This window comes from Scatophagus argus, chromosome 7 (assembly GCF_020382885.2).
Source record: "Scatophagus argus isolate fScaArg1 chromosome 7, fScaArg1.pri, whole genome shotgun sequence".
NCBI lineage: Eukaryota > Metazoa > Chordata > Actinopteri > Scatophagidae > Scatophagus > Scatophagus argus.
The window spans coordinates 16,759,650-16,776,406 of NC_058499.1; the positions used below are offsets into that span (position 1 = coordinate 16,759,650).

The 16,757-nt window shown below is 43.7% G+C and overlaps 1 protein-coding gene across 4 annotated transcripts in view; it reads left to right on the plus strand.

Moving 5' to 3' along the window:
• The first annotated feature begins 2,264 nt into the window (after positions 1–2,264).
• brsk2a (BR serine/threonine kinase 2a) overlaps positions 2,265–16,757 on the plus strand; it is a 152,038-nt gene continuing 137,545 nt past the window's right edge. The window contains exons 1-2 of one of the 4 annotated variants that reach the window (XM_046393489.1): positions 2,265–2,630; positions 2,784–2,884. In XM_046393489.1, coding sequence (XP_046249445.1) covers positions 2,791–2,884 — 94 coding nt within the window. In that variant the 5' untranslated portion in view covers positions 2,265–2,630; positions 2,784–2,790. Of the gene's footprint in view, positions 2,885–16,757 lie in introns of all 4 variants that reach the window. The other 3 variants (XM_046393488.1, XM_046393490.1, XM_046393491.1) reach the window with 3 other exon arrangements.

The following is a 16,757-nucleotide window of genomic DNA, read 5'->3' on the forward strand; positions in this document are numbered from 1 at the left end:
TCTAACAGGACTCTTTGATAATTCTTGCCTTGCTGAATATTGCACAAACAGCCAGAAGACAAGGAGCTGTTTTAGGATTTTGTTTATCCTGTTGATTGAATTTTGCAGCGTGGTGGCTCTGTGGGTTAACATGTGTAAATACGCACATAAACACATGTTCACACACACACACACTAACACACAAGCTCAAACACAAACTAAGAAGGCTTCTCATTAATTTCTTTGCAGGGAAGAGGGAGAGGGAGGATGCGGGTTGTGAGGGAGAAGAGAAGGATTGATGGAAAGCTGGGAGGTACAGGCAAGGTGATTAAAAACTCAAGCTACAGATGTTTGTGGAACACTTCAAAGTGGTGCGCCTGCCAGTGCCAGCGCTGGGCATGATGCATTATTGAGATGGTGCCCACCTGGCACCTGGCGCTGACATCACATGGCTGGTCCACCTGGCACCATGCAGTCACGTGGGTGACACTTTGGGTCACACCTACTCACACAAACTGAGCTCCCTGCGTGATGGAGGGCATCAGGGGAAATGGCACACATGCTCAACACAACCTCAAAGGCACCAAACTGGGGCATGTGTGTTTTGTAAACTTAGCTACATGAATGAAAAGTGAGAAGGCTGGAAATGTTCTTGTGAAGCACTGCAGTGCATTTCCTCTCTTACATTGCTTATACTGAGTGACATATTTCTAGGTGTGAATATTTCTCTTATACCCTGGACAGAGTTTCATTTCTTCTTTTGTAACTGGTTGTTTAAGTTTACAACACAGCGCAGTATATGATGTTTATGTAACATTGTGATTTGTCTGAATAAAAGTTAGATGATGCACTAAAACAATATATATATTCCTGTCCAATAAATCATTGAAATGCAATGACAGTAATTATATGGGCTGTATATGAAGAAGAAAGCCTGGGAATCTTTCTGGAACGTCTTTGGCTTTGAAGTAGACTATGGTTTGGTGTTGATGTAACTCTTTCTGCTTAATATTTCAGCTGCTCCCTCAACCTTCTATTCTGTTAAAGAATATTTTGAGGTCACATAGTGTGCTTGTGTGTGTGCATGGATATCTGTGTGTGTTTCTCCTGCATGTGTCCCCTAACACCTGTACTCTCTCAGGGTGTGAGGAACAGACAGAGGCCAGAGCCACAGTCACAGGTCTCAGACCAGTGGGGTGTGAAATGAATCAGAGGACCAACGCTCTCCCCCTCTGCTGCACACACACACACACACACACACACACACACACACACACACACACCACAGTGCGGTTGTGCTTGTACGCATTTATGTGTGTATGAGACAAGAAGGGTAAGAAGGAAGAGCATTGGGAAAGTGCACAAAAAACTAAAGACAAAAGGGCCAAGACAGAAACTCACCTACACTCTTGTACAACTATTTGCTGCAATAATAAAAGCACCTCAGTAAACTATACCAGTATACTGTAAATATTTGGAATTGCTGTAGCACTTTCTGATAGATGATGTTCGGAGTGACGACAGTTTAGTTTCACCTGTTTAGTTTAGTTCAGTCTTTATTATCCCCAGAGGGAACAACAGCTCCAATGGCACCAGGTTCTCTGTGTGGCCTTTGGAAATGTGACATTTCAAATTTGTTTGAGAATTTGCACCTCTAAAGTACAGGGACCTTTTGTCAAAGTTTAGCTTTATGGGCTTTATTATTTTATTTCATAACGTCCTGACATGTTGTATATTCATTCAAGGTTTTGTATAAATGAAGAGAGATTAATAAAAGTTCAGTGTTATTCCAAGAGAGGAGTACTGGTTGCACTGGACTTTGGGAAATTGTAGGTAACAGTGCACATACACAGAGGGAGGTATAGGTGGGTGGGGGGGCATGCACAGCAACAGTTAAAACACAAACTCAAAAATGTGTTTGACTTACTGTTGACTTTTATATTCGACCTTCACTGTGCAGAATGATGTATGCAATGTACATTCAAATGCATCTGCTAAGGAGGGAAACTTTATCTGTGCTCACCTTAAGTCTGAGTTTAAGATATGTTCATAAGAGATGATTTAGTGGCATCACATCCAATTTACGGTCCAATATGCAAAAAACTTACACTGAGAACCGACTTCAGTGAAGTGGAAGAGCCCCTGTGTCCAGTGGTTGAACTTGTGAAATCATCATTGTTTAATAGATTCTGGATATCCTAATAAGGGAGGAGGAGGAAGTAGATCCAAGAATTTTAAACAAAGTAACTGAACATTATTGTGAAAAAGAGATCAGCCACGTTTCAAAGAAGACCATTTTTTATGTGTATTTTTATAAGCCATTTAATTTTCGCTCTAAAATAATGGATGTTAAAATGAGTTTGTGTGCGTTTGAACACTCTTGATCACCACCTGCAACTTTTCTTGAGAAAGTGAAGACGCTTCAGCAACAAGAAAAAAAAAAAGGGCGGCAACGTGGAGGGTGTCCGTCTCCCTGGTTGGATGGATCCGCTGTCAATCACCGCAGACGGCTCCGCAGCACCTCCCACAGACGCACAGCGGCAGCGCAGCTTCCAACCACAATGATATTCAAGGCACTCGCGGCTCGTCTGCAGCGGTAGGAGAAAAGAGGAGAGAAAGAGAAAACCTCACCTCGTCTAACAGCGAGTGAGGTAACGTTAGGGAAAAAGACACACAGAGAGAGAAAGAAAGCGAGAGGTAGAGAAGAGGCTGTGGAGTAAAGAAAAGACTGCAGCGGTTTGGACCACCAGCGAGGACTGTTTAATTGTCTGCGCTTTATTGTAAAGTGTCTAATTTTCACCCAGATCCGACATGTCATCGTCCGGTAAAGACAACAGCGGTGCCCAACATGCCAATTACGTGGGACCTTACCGTTTGGAGAAGACGCTCGGGAAAGGACAGACAGGTTAGTTGGGACAGCTTGCTCTCTGCATCTCCTTTTAATTGCACAATTTATTTTCGGAGCGCTCCGCAGCGAGTTGAAATTTGGCCGGCTGGGTGTCTGCAGGTGATAAATAACTAACCGCTTAGTTACAAACACCTGCCAAGCCTTGTGGGAAATTTTGGGGCTTGTTATTCCTTCTGTGAGCTGACATAATCATTGTTCACACAGTGGGACGAAGGGGGGATTTAGGTGATGTTGCTTTACGTTGGTTTGCTGGTTGTGCGTTGGCGTTTGACTGGGTGTGTGTGTGTGAATCCAGAAGCAGAGCAACGTGAAAAACGTCTAACGCCAAAGACGGTGACCGCGTGATGGGCTCTTAAAATGAACTTTTTGTGTCCCGACGGTCTTGTTTGTTTGTTTGTGTGTGTGTGTGTGTGTGTGTGTGTGTGTGTGTGTGTGTCTTGTCATTGGTGCACAACGCCGCTAATCCCGATTTGCCTGATACATTGATCTATTCTTAGTCCGCAGGCAGAGAAGCAGGCAGGCAGGCGTTCCTCCTCTAAGCTCTGACTGCAATACGCGGGTTTTCCTCCGATATGGACTAGAGGGTTCCTCCTTGACAGACTACACCATGAGGTGCTGCTCACAGATCTGGCAAAGAAGCGCTATACTGATCTATATTCATATACCCCGGGGAGGGGGGGGGGGGTGAAACTGGGCTCTCTGAACAGCTTTATCTCAGCATAGACAGCAATGACACTGCAGTTTGTTAAAGTTGCATGCACACGTACCATTAGTGGTAAAAGAGGGCTTCGTGCTCCAGTATGTCATGCTGTGTTGGGTGATGCCTGTATGATGGTATGGATTGTTTGTGGCTGAGTGCTGTGCAGTAGTTCAGCCCTGCTGTCAGCACTGGTGGCTGTACAGTGAGAATGCTCTGCGGTCAGCTACATGCAGCCAGTGGAGCCATGTGAAAGCAGAGGCAGCCACAGCCCTGTGTAGGCAGAGATGGCAGGAGTGATGCAGCAGGCTCTGGAAACTCACCACCCTTAATGAGGGAGAGAGAGTCGGAGACTTTTCCCCTCCTCTCTTCTCCTCTCCTGTCCTTTCCTCTCCTCTCTGCCGAGAGATTTTCCTCCCATCTGTTGTCTAAAACGGCTACAATAGGCGTTACTTCCCCTACACGGTCCAGCTGGTCATGCTGAGAAGCCGTGTGTGCGTGTAAATGTTTGTGTGCTCTTTCAGACAGTATGCTTTCTTGAAATATTCTCCTGGTCACTTCGTTCACCTGGCGAGTCCCCAGTGCTCATTAATGGGAGTTTGTCTGTTTGCCTTCCCATGGCGTCGGGTGTTTGTGCCCCTTCAAAATCAGTGCCTCTCTTTGACTGTAGGATAGCACAAGATGTTTCAAACACAGATCCCTGATCAGATTTGAATTTAGAAAGTACGTTGCATCTGTGGTTTTTCAGTTTAGTTATTCAATACAGCATACAAGTGTAGTATGATCTAACAGTGGAAATGATGTCACAGACTGTGTTCCAGTCAGATCGTTCATAACATGAATGCGGCTAGTTTTCTTTTTTCCTGCTGCTCCTATTTAATCATTTGTGGTTACAGGATGATCTCTCCCTGACAGCCAGACTTTCTTTGAGATAGCCCTCAGGAGTGCCTAATGGCTGTTTATGGTGGTACAGAGCTGGAACTGTGGTCTGCTGGGTACAGACATTTAATCATATACTGTCTCTGCGATCATTCACAGCTCAGGGTGTATTTACCTCAGTGTTAAAGCAGATTTAGATGCATTTTTCTTGTTGGCCTCAGATGTTCAGTTCAGAGCAGTAAGCTAACAGGTCAGCATGGGTGGTGTTGAGCAACTTGACCCTCACGTGCCTTTCAATTTGGTAAATTTCAATGAATGTTTCACAGAGAGAGAGAGAGCGAATTTTCAAATTAATTTATATCTGTTCATTTTAAATGCTTTGGGTCTGGTTTTTCCAATTATGTTTTCATTTTTCAAATGTGCAGCATTAACCAGGCCCAGCAATGTGTAAGTACGTATGTGTGTGTTCTGTGTTAGAAACATTATTTGGTTACTGGCGTCTGTGCAGCAAGTCCACGCCAAACCTATTTTAGATTAATGACAGTGCATAATATCCCATTCGCCCATTAACAATTTGTTAATCTGTCAGATCTCGTTCCCAGGCCCCATGGTAAAGGTTGGCTTGGCAACTGTGAGCACCCAATGGGCTGGGCTCGATCATGAGTGGCAGCTGGGACTGTCCAGTCGACGAAATCCCCTGTGAGCTTTCCCAGGCTGCAGTTGGCTGGTATTATTAGAGGGGAGAAAGCGGAAGGCCTGTGGTTGATCTGGCTGTCCTGCTCAGAGGAGTGGTGCTGTTCCGTGTTCATTAAGTGATTAGGCTTGACAAACACACACACACACACACGCTCATGGCCATCACAGTGGTTCTGGTTTGGCTTTCTGATCTAATCCCCTACAACCAAAGTCGCTCTCACTCACGAACTCACGTGGCCCAAAGGCAGCGTAGCAGCTTCCATGTTGCTGTAGAAATTCATGCACAGGACAAGTTACAGGTCCAGTTCTGCCACAATATCACGTTCACGCAGCAGGATGCTTTTTCTTGTCAGAACAGATTGAGAAAGTATGTCTTCAGTGTGCCCAGGACTTGTCTGTCAGTCTTTGGTATGCCCCAGAACTCTCTGCACTTGTCTCCCATCAGTTTTATTACTTTCTCTCTGGTCTCTGCAGATCTTTGTGCGACTCCCTCTTTGTCAGGTGTGCATTGGGGCCTGATGGGGTCTATAGATATGGAGTGTCTGCATGGCTGGTTACTGATTGGGACTAAACCCACAGAAGCATGGAGGCCGTTTTCAAGCCAAAGACAGAGTTATTGGCAGGTGGAACCTGGCCAGGGCATTGTGTCTGTGAGATGTGTTTGTCGTATAGCCCTCGAGGCTATCTGTGTGTGAAGGCATCATTGGAGTCTTTGCAGTTTGCTTGTAATTCTTGTGAAATTGTCATTAAAGTTTTTTTTCTATCAAACACTGAAATAGTCCCATGTGTTGTTTCTTAGATTGTGTAATGTTCTATATTAACCTTGTGAGCGTGTAATCGATATCACAATGCAACAGCAACTGGACAAGAACTGAGGTCAAATTTAGAGCTCCCTCTGATTGTCTCCATCACAGTAGGGTTTGGAGTAACAGCCTTCTTGTATTCCAGAATCTTAAAGCTTTGTTTGACAAAGCTGAAGATTGTGGATTTGTGTTTTTGCCACGCAAAGACTTAAGACGGGCTGAATCACCGCTCTGTTCCACTAATGCGTCAGAAAACACCACCGTGCTTTGCCTTCTTGTTCCTGAAGGCTGTTGATTATTGGAATAGAGGCCTATTGTCTAGAAAACACTGCCTGTTAATCCAGTGTAAGTCCCTGTTTTTTGCGAGACTTGGATATTGACAGGCCAAGAGTTGGATGTTGATGTGTAGCCTCCTTGATTCTTTGATTGACGTTTAGAGGATGAAATCATCTTTGCTTCAGGGGCGTTCATATTGACTGTTCGTCTGACAAAAAGCTGCCTGTGATGTTGCCTCTTTCTCTCTCTTTCTCTGTTTAGCTCTCTCTGTTTCTGTCTGTTTGCTGAAGAGTTCTCGTTCTGGGTTCACCAGGCGTACAAGGCATTTAAGCCAGCATCCAACTGTTTTTGTTGTCTCCATGTTGGCAAAGGGCTGGCCAGTTTGTAACTCTTACTGTGAGTTTCACTGTTGCACTGTTTGGTTGTGTCTGTGCTTGGGAGAGTGAAAGAAAAGCTCTCATTTATCTTTCTTTTCATTTATTTACACATGCACAATTTAACTAGACCGGTCTGGGAGTCTGGTACATTGTATGGTAACGTAAAACCGTTAATTCGACATTGATTGATAGCTGGCGAGCTGGGGGTGGTTGATTCAGATCAATGGGCACTCCCAAAGATTTCCTGTCCTGGTGGAAGAGATCCATACTGTTTCACAGCAGATGATATTCCTGATGATGACAAGTGAGGAGGGAATGCTCAGTCGATGCTGTCAATGAAAAACCACTTGGCAAATCCACAGAAACTAAATGCATCTGTGTGCATATACGTGTGGGTCGCTGGCGAGACACACGTATATTGCAGATACTCAAACTGTTGGTGACCTGTGGCCTCTGTACCATTGAAATCATCTCGTTACTCATGTTGAGCTCAAACACAGGTGTTTATCTCCCCCCGCGTTCACAAGATTACCTAGAAAAAGTTGGCAGCTTTGACCTAAAATTGGCGAGTGAAGGAAGTGAAATGAATGGCTGCGATGACAGGTCATGTTTCAGCAAGTCTGTCCACACACTGAAGTCAGCGAAGACCCAGCGCTGTGCCGCGTTGCTCCCAGCTGGGTATAGCATCCCGTGTTACCAAGCTGGATCAACGCTGTGGAGCAGGATGCCAAACCTGCATGGCCTCAGCTGTTTGTCTGGCTAAAGCTGAAGTCTTGCTCCCTAAGCCATGAAATGTATCCTCAATGGTGGGAGTGTCTGTGCATCAGCTGATACATGTGTGGTCTATTTGTAAGCTTTTATGAATGTATACTTTCTAATGCGTATAAATGTGTAAAGGGTGCTGCATCACTGTTATGGTCATTTTTTGACAATGGAAGCACAGACAGAGAAACTATGCATTAAGTAAACCTAACCAGAACTTAGCCTGCAGTCTCTTAGCTGTTTGTGACTTTGACTGTGGTTATATAATGATGATGGTCTCTGTCAGTGCTGCTCTCCTCTCCTCTCGTCCGCCTCACTCCTTCTCTACCCCCCTTCTCTGTCCCTCTTCCCCTGGCCAGTCAAGATTCATACAGGAATTCAGCCATGTGGTAAATCAGACAAGACCTCGGTGGAATTGCATCGATTGGGAGGAATGTATGTAGCCAACGATTTTCAGAGATTAATGATGAGGAAAGAGGTGGAGAACTGGGTGGGTGGGGGAGGCAAGTAGAAGGAGGAGGATAAGGAGTAGAAGAAGAAGAAGAAGAAGAAGAAGAAGAAAACCTTGAACTGAGGCAGCATGAAGTGGTCTTGAACATTTGGACTGCTGTGGAGGTTATTAATTAGGCAAAGTATTGATCATTCTCTTCATTACTCTCCCCTCCTCCCTGATTTTCATCTCTCAATTGCTGACCCCAAGAGGAGAAAAGGCTCAATCTTTAAATGGGAGGTCATTGAATAAGTGAAGGATTGCTCGAATGGTCTCTGTGGGGGATGAATGAGTGTGTGTATTTATGTGTGTATTTTTTTTTTGGACAGGCCCCATCACATCCTATTTGGGTTCTATCACAACTGAGCACACCCACTGTCAGTGTAACGTGTAGTGTACAGCAGGGAGAATCGGGTTAGGATGACATGGTTTTAGGGTCCATTTTCCATCATTCTCACACACACACACACACACACACATTTCCCACCCTGTCTCTTTCTCTCTTTCGCTGACGTCCCTCTGTGATGTGGCATCGGCTCATGCAATTTCCAATTTCATTATTTTATTTTTCCAGTGCAGCAGCGAGAACGCAAGCAGAAATGCGCACACATTTCTCCTTTCAGTGGTGCTCCAAATTGTTACATTTATATATATATTACTTCACAGTGTTGCTTCAATAAAATATGCATGTTGATTTGCTTCTGGGCATCCCGTTTAACATCACCAGTCTTTGTGCTTTTTTTTTTATGCTGCCAGTCAGCCATTCAACCGGTTACTAAGTCACTGCTACGTCTTCTGGTCTTCGTCAGCGTGGGAAGTTTAAGACGTATAGTGTATTAAACATCTGTGCATGTAGCAGAGGGCTTAATCAGTCTGTTTCCCTGTCTCCTCTCTGTCTCTCTGTCACCCGGCTCAGATTAACCCTTGTTGAGTTGCTTGTCTGGCTCTGACTGTGAGAACGCTGGGTTGGTTGCCAAAGTTGGTTGTCTGGTTGTCATGGTTTCCCTGCTTCTTGCTGGTTCCCAGTCTGCCCCCATGAAGAATGAAAGGGAATGCACGCTCTCTTCTCTTTCTGACTCTCTTCTAGCTCTGTCTCTCTTGCTTGTGCTCTAATTTCTCTCTCAGTCTGAAGTTAACATTGTCCTCTGTCGCATCCCGCATGTGCCACTTTGTATTTATGGGCCTTTTCTATTTGTCTGCCTTGTCTCTACATGCAACTGTGTGCATGAGTATGTGAATGAATGTATGACTGTGTTGTCACATGTGCTCTGTGTGTGTGTGTGTGTGTGTGTGTGTGCGTGTGTGCATGTCTGTGCAGGCGCTGTGCTTGTGCATGTGCTCAGACATACGGTCATGGATCAGACAGGCTTGCCCTGCTCTGTGCTCTATGCTGTGCTCCCATTTAAATCTGGGAGATTAGCACATGTGGGGAGCCTCGGCTTTAGTTGCTGTCAGCTCAGCTAGCCCTGGCAGGCTGTCCTCAGATCAGGGGGGAAGCTATGGCCTCATCCCCCCATTGCTGTCTGCCCTGCTGTACCTTATCCAGTATCAAATAGATGGGAGGGCCAGTGACCTTGACTTTGGTACAGTTTTCTAACTGCTGCAGCGCACTCATATAGTTCACAGGGCATCGTTTGTCATAGCCTGCCTGCCTTACAGCATATAATGTAAATGTTACATTTCTGTCATCACATAATTTGACATGATTCTAAAAGGTCCAGAAAAGGATTTTGTTTTATTAATTTTGGTCACACTGGCTAATATTTCATCTATAATATGTTTGTTTTTTAGTTTGTTTTTTTTAAAAGGATTGCTTTTTATGAACATTTATGTTTTAACCTTTTATTTGCTAATCATCATTTTAAAAAAATGATTATACATACACAAGTAGGGAAACAGTTTTTGAATAAATACAATCCAAGTGTACTCGATTTACTTTTTATAGTTTAGCATCAAAGCATAGATTAAATTAAATTTACATATTTAGCCAATTTGGCCATTTCATTTGGGATACCTAGGTATTAAGAAAAACACCAGTTTGCTTGCAGAGTTTTATTTATTGAACTATTATTGCATTTCCAGTGTGAATACAGTGAATGAATGATTTTTAAATTACATGAAACAGTACCTTTGCTTCTGCAGGCCTGCTGAAAACTCCCCTTGGACTGTTTTCCAGGAAAAAATACATGAATGAAAGTGTGTGCAGCACATCCCAGACAGAAGGGGCTGGGTAACTGTGATGCATTCAGAGTTTTCAGTGCCACTCGCTCCGTTGTCAGCATTTTAGGCTATAAAGCATAACGTTGCCCATGCCTGAAACATCTGAGATGTGGCTTGGCATGTGAAGGAAAGCAGACAGCCCTCAGTGAGATTAGGTCAGATGAGCGTGAGTGGTCACAAACCAACAACCTGCACTCAGTTCCTGTCTCTGTGGCACTGACTTCTGACACTTGGCCTGACTAAACAGAATTGGCACTATGTTAGCCAGCCTGACTTATTTTATCTAAGCTGTGGACATCAAGGAGTGTGTTATTCATGGGGAGGGGAAGGAGGGCAGGTTCAGTTTGCTACTCTGCTGACACTGGGGAATGTTGTTGCCAGTTTACAGAAAAACCACCTGGATCACAGGTGTTCCTGCATCAGTGGTCCAGCCAAGACAAACTGTGTCTTCTGTTTGCTTTTCCTGTATTGCCACTTCATCAGTGAGTGGGTCAGTGCTTTGAATCTGCTGCCAGGTCAAATCGTCTGTCATGACTATGTATGAGGATGAAATCAGATCACAGGGAGGTGTCTTGAATTGAGACAGTGAATTTAACAGTCTTTGTGTTTTTTTCCCCCATCTGGCCTGAATTGTGGGCTCAGCCTGTGCTAGTTTCCTCCAAATCTCTGGCCTTGTAGTGCTGTACTGGTTTGTGAAAGTATTTCAGCATAAATCTTTTAATACAGCCAGCACGCTCTCCCATTTGGATTTTGCCCTACTTCTATTGGCTGACTGTTCACCAACAAGCATCCAGCTATTTACAGCATACCCAGACTAAGTATAAACATTTAAAGATCAGGTGCTGCATCCGTAATGTATTATGCATCATTAAACATTTCCATTTGATTAGCATATGTGATCTGACCAGAAATCTTACATAGGTTTTTAAAAACTACTAAACATTAATGTTAAGTTTGTTCCTCCTTTCAGTCACTAAATTCAATTCCATACTTCTGTGAGGTCATGAAGGCCATTGTACTGAAGGGACGATCTGTCAGTCAAATGATCTTTCAGCCTTTTACAGCCCAGTGATTAAATTATTATCTTGCCACATTCTGATGGTGAAAAAAAGTTCACTTGTTCTCATTTGACCTATATTTGAGGACATGTACTCATGTTATCTATCACATCAGCTAACCTGTTGCACTTTGAATTCCTCGAACAGCTCGGCAAGTCTGTCTGCGAGATGCTTTGCCAAGTTGGACACCTTAGCTCCCTTGGTCTGTGAGGGTTTAAAACATCGTTTACAGACGGGTCTTGTGGTGTCCATGGGCTTGCGCTGACTTTCATATGGTTGGAAGACCACTTTACTTGCTGAAGTGTGCGTGAAACTGAAGCATTAAGTTGTGCTTGCAGGGACTGGAGTGATGGAAGCAGAGTACTGCAAACTGTCCTCTCTGTTTTACATTGACGCAACTCATGCTATGGCTCAAAATCTCTCAAAACACTAATTCTTAAAGCACTTATAGTAATAAAATTGGCTGTAGTACAGTTTGTAATGACAGCATATTGCAATACCTTTCTATTATTGGTATACCATGCAACACTAATTCTTACTTTCTCCCTTACTTGCATTTTTCTGTCTTATATCGTTTTTTTCTGCACTCTTTCCTGACTAATGGAACAGTTGATGGAGTGATTAAGGGAAAGAGCAATGAAGTAGGCGAAGGTTTCATCTCTTTATCCCAGATGGTTGAGTTTTTTTTATTTTATTTTTTATTCATCACTAAAAGCTGCTTATTTCTGAGGTGGCTACTGTTTTTTTTGCACAGCTGTGTGTGTGCATGTGTGTCTGGGTGCCAGTGTTTTAGTGTGCACCGCATTCTCCTGCTGATACATAACAATGTCTGAGAGCTGTAACTCATGGGACATGGATGAACATAAGAGAGACAGAGGGGTGGGGGGCCGGGCTCACAAAAGGAGACAGTTTCTGAGGGAGAAAAAGAGTCACAGCGGTAAAGCATCTCTCAGGGTCAGTACGCCTGTTATTGTTCAAATCCAGGCACACGCACAAACACACAAACACACACGCACACAGGAATGTGCTGTGCAGCAGCAGAGTTTCTACAGGAATCCCAGCTCTCCCTCCGACTGCAGCAGAGCTCTGACGTCATCACTGGGGGAAATGCAGCCACAGCAGGAAGAACTGCTCACAGTAAAGAGCCTGAGGACACGCACACACCCACGCACACCTTTAGGACATTTGGGAAGCTTATTACTCTACTTTTAAATACTGTCCTCTGTTTAACCTTATAAAATTTATGTTTGTACGTATATGTATTGATGTAGCTGATGTATTGACTTGTATGTGTATGAGTAGACTGAAGGTCTGTTCTGTTATGTGAAGAGTCAGTAGCCATAGCAACACCGAGACCCATTTCCATGTGTTGTTTCACATGCTGAGGACATGAGTAAGGCTCTGCTCAACTAAGTTGTTATTATGGCTGGTCAGCTGCTGTCCACAGTGCTGTTTTGAAGTATTATGGTTTGTATAACGAGAGCATGAATGAGAGCCAGTGGTGTCCATGTCCATTTGTCAGTGTTGGTGTCTACGCATACAGTAGCCCATGTGGATTTAAGAAAAACTGACCACACATGCAGGCCTGCATGTGGCACCGCTGTGATCACTGACAGCTACTTTCCTCTTTGTGTAATGCGCTCTTTACCAGGCTGTTTGCGTTGTTGGACATGTAGAGTACAGCAGCAGCTTCCTCTGGATTTGTTTTGGAAATAGGGCTGTGGTAAAATGTTTTTTGAGTCGCATCTGCTCACTGCATCTTTTCATGTTTTTTCTTCATTTCCACCAGTGTGGCTCTCTCAAGAAAATATGGTCATGGTGCCTGTGGGAAGCATCACTCAGACAAACAGTAATGACATTGTTTTGGGTTTACAACTGGAGAGTGGCAACCCCCTTTAAATGAAAAAAAAAAATATTTTTAATTTGTTACAGAACATTTCAACAGTAAAATGCCCTCATACTCATCACACAGGAGACTTAGGTAAACATGCCATATTGGCTGGGATTCCTTATGTAATGAAATGACCTATAATAATATCATCCAAACTGCTTTTTTGCTGTACATCTGGTCTCCAAAATTGTTTATTACCTTAACAGACACACCATAGCCTTCCTTCCTTTTTTCTATTTCTGTTTCCATTATCCCTCTTTTCTCACTTTGTCATGCCACCCGTTCCTTTTTTGACCCCTCTTCCTCCAGCTTCCTCATTTCCTCGCCTCGCGCCTAATGGAGGTATTCCCTTGCAGCCTCCAGGCCTCGTACTGCCATTCTGCTCAGGTAGGGCTCATTTCATGCAGAATGATTATATCTCACCGGCAGCAGTTCAGGGCCGGATAAACCCGAGTGTTGTGGACCTGCACAATTGCATAAGGAATTCAATTAAATCTTTACATATACTCCCTTGCAGTATATACCTGCTAGTCAAAGTCGTGACGCATACAGTATGCGTGTTCACCTTATTCAGTTTCACATGTGTGCTTTCATACATATACACAAATACGTGTATGGATGTAAAAAAAATTATGCACATTCAAAGACGGCAGTATACACATATACTAAAATGGCTATGGCTTTATCTACAGCACTTTTTGTTTTAACACCCGCTATGAGATTCCCCTCTTCTGTTCCTCTATCTCAAATCTTTCCCAGTGTGATGGAAAGAAAAGCAAATTTGTGCTATTAAAAGTAGCAAATTGCAGACATAACCATTTGTGAGTGCGTATGTGTGTGTGTGTGAGAACAGGCTAATTTGATGTGAAAGAAGGTAATAGAAGAAGCATATCCTGTGTTGGTTGTATGGGCCTGACCTGATTATTGCCTGTAAAGACTCATCACACTTCATACAGCCGAACCACAGGGGTGAGACGGCAGTAGTAATTTGACAATGATGAAGTAAAAAACGCTTGTGTAATTTGTGCTTCTTGTGCTTTATCGTCTGTCATCATGTTTCTTTTTTTTGAGTCTTGCGGCATTGCATATGCCAGGATTTCATGACATACTTTCTAATGGGAAAGTTACAGGGATGCTTGTTTTTATGAGGAAAAAATAAAGATCTTTAAAAGTTCAGTTGGAATGACGAAATACCTCATCTTCTGATTTGGAAATGGGGAACATTTGGCGTTGTCAGCTCATGTTTCTAATGCCCTTAAGCTTGTGATTTTGTCTGTACGACTTGGGCTGATTAGGCTCACATGAGACCTGAATTTATTACTCTGTCTTCGCCCGTGTCATTATACTTCAACCTCTTATATTCACTCCTTAATGAGACTTTATGAAATATTCAAACCTTTACCTGGAAGAGCTCACTGTATGTGTTTGTGAGTGTGTGTCTCTCCAGCTGTGTGTTCTTGTGTATCAGCAGTTTTGACTTCTCTCATAGCACTGACAAATACGGCAAGACAAAAGACAGACAGACAGAGGAATACATTACCTGTGCACCTGCAGACAGACATGATTTGAGTCAGCATAATGATTTGTTATTTCAGAATTTACCACCCAGCCAATGATTAGTCCAGGGTAGATCAGGATCATTAAATCAAAGAGAGATACATTTGTTGAATGGGTGTGTGTTAGCCTCACTCTGGGCCTCCTCTCGTCTTATTTCAGTCCTGCTCTCTCACTTTCTTTCTCCGACTGTCTCTCCTTGAGCACATCACTAAATCAACCAGACCTTTTAATTAAAAGACACATTTTCTTGGCCTTAAATGCACGATAACCAGTCTGAGTTGCCCATGGACACAAACGCATTACCTCTCACCACCTTTTCTAAAACATACACTGTAGACTCTAAGGTAACAAAATGAAAGGAGAGCTGAACTTTGGCAAAAAACAATAAACAAAAACCCCATTCGGGCGGCATGGGGATGCAGTGGTTAGCACTGTCGCCTCATAGCAAGAAGGTTACACGTTCGAATCCCCTTCTGGGCCCTTCTGTGTGGAGTTTGCATGTTCTCCCTGTGCCTGCGTGGGTTTTCTCCGGGTTCTCCGGCTTCCACAATCCCAAAAACATGCACATTAGATTAACTGGCTACTCTACATTGCCCCTAGTTGTGTGTGTGAGAGTGTGTCTGTCTGTCTGTCTTTGTGTGTTGGCCCTGTGATTGCCTGGCAACCAGTCCAGGGTGTACCCCGCCTCTTGCGCGTAATCAGCTGGGATAGGCTCCAGCCCCCCTGCCCCGCGACCCTGACAGATAAGCGGTATAGAAAATGGATGGATGGATGGAAAAACCTGATTCCTTATGTCTTAAATTGTCTTACTTGTTCGGGAGAGGTAGTTGATATACCCCCCTCATCTTGTCTGACTTTAGAAAGAAACCCTTCCTCCTGCCCTTCTCCCCTTTGAAGAGCTCTCTAATGAAGTGCTCTTGTTCCCTGTAAATTACACTGTAGCAGCTTGTGTGTCACGTATGAGAAGTCCCATGTATGAGGGCATGGAGATGACAGAGAGCTCACTGAGGCCCTCTCCTGGGGCCCAGGATGTGTGTCCAGACTACGTAGTGGTTCATTAAGTGAGTCCCAGGACCCACATCAGGCCTCTTCTGGTTCACACGGAAGCTCGCTCCCTGATGTGACCCTTTGCCTTTGCATGCACCTCACACACACAGCGGTCTCTGATTTCTAACTGAGAGGCTAAGAGTGTTTGGTGGAGAGGGAGCGAAGGGACCGCCATCTATCAAGCCATATGTGAAGCAGTCTTAGAAAGCCATTACTGATCTTCCTTTCCTTTCTTTCACAGTTTATTGGCAAAAGCAAACGAATGATACTCAAAAACAGCTTGCTGCAGCTTGTGTTTTTAATGTTGAAAAGAATTAGCTTGGATAATACAAATACATCCACATACACACACACATCCTGCGACACTTGTGTACATGCATTCAGCTGTTTGGCTAATTAGGGCCACATTCAGTCGTAAGGATCTGATCAACTGGATGAAGCTGCTTTGGCTGTAAGGCTGTTTCCTCAGAAGAGGCCCATGCACGTGCTGAACGCTCAATCGTGACTGCAACAGTGCAGTGAGAGTACGTCACATGAATATGGAGACACCACGTTTTTTGTGCTGTTTGTTTTAATTACATATCTGTGAAAGTGTATATGTACATGTGTTAGTCTGTGTGTGAGATTAATCTCTGAGGGGCCAGAGGTGATGGGGTCAGAGTGGAGTTTCCTGTGGAGCTAATAACAGTGATTAAGAAGAGGGTTTTGGAGGGGCTTAACCTTCATCAACCCCTTCTTCTCCATGTAAATGGCTTGATCTGACATTGTGGTTGCATGGTAGAGTGTTTTCATTTGTTTCTTCTGTTGTTGTCTCTGTATTGTAACATGCTTATGTTTTAAGAAAACAGGGCTTCTTTGAACGCGTTAGATTTTGCTGATTGTTAGTGAGCTAGCTGAAATAGAGTGTCTTCAATAGTTCAGTAGCACTCTACCCCAAAGGATAGCTCTATTCATTTTGAAACTTGCACAGCTAGTTATTTAACCCCTCAAACTTGCAGCTGTTAGCAGAAGCATTACGTGATGGATCTCCTAATTTAGCTGTGCATTGCTTTGCAGGGAAAATTTAAATGTGCCTTAAAGCCTCTGTTGACTATTCACCACATTATTTGAAACAGGC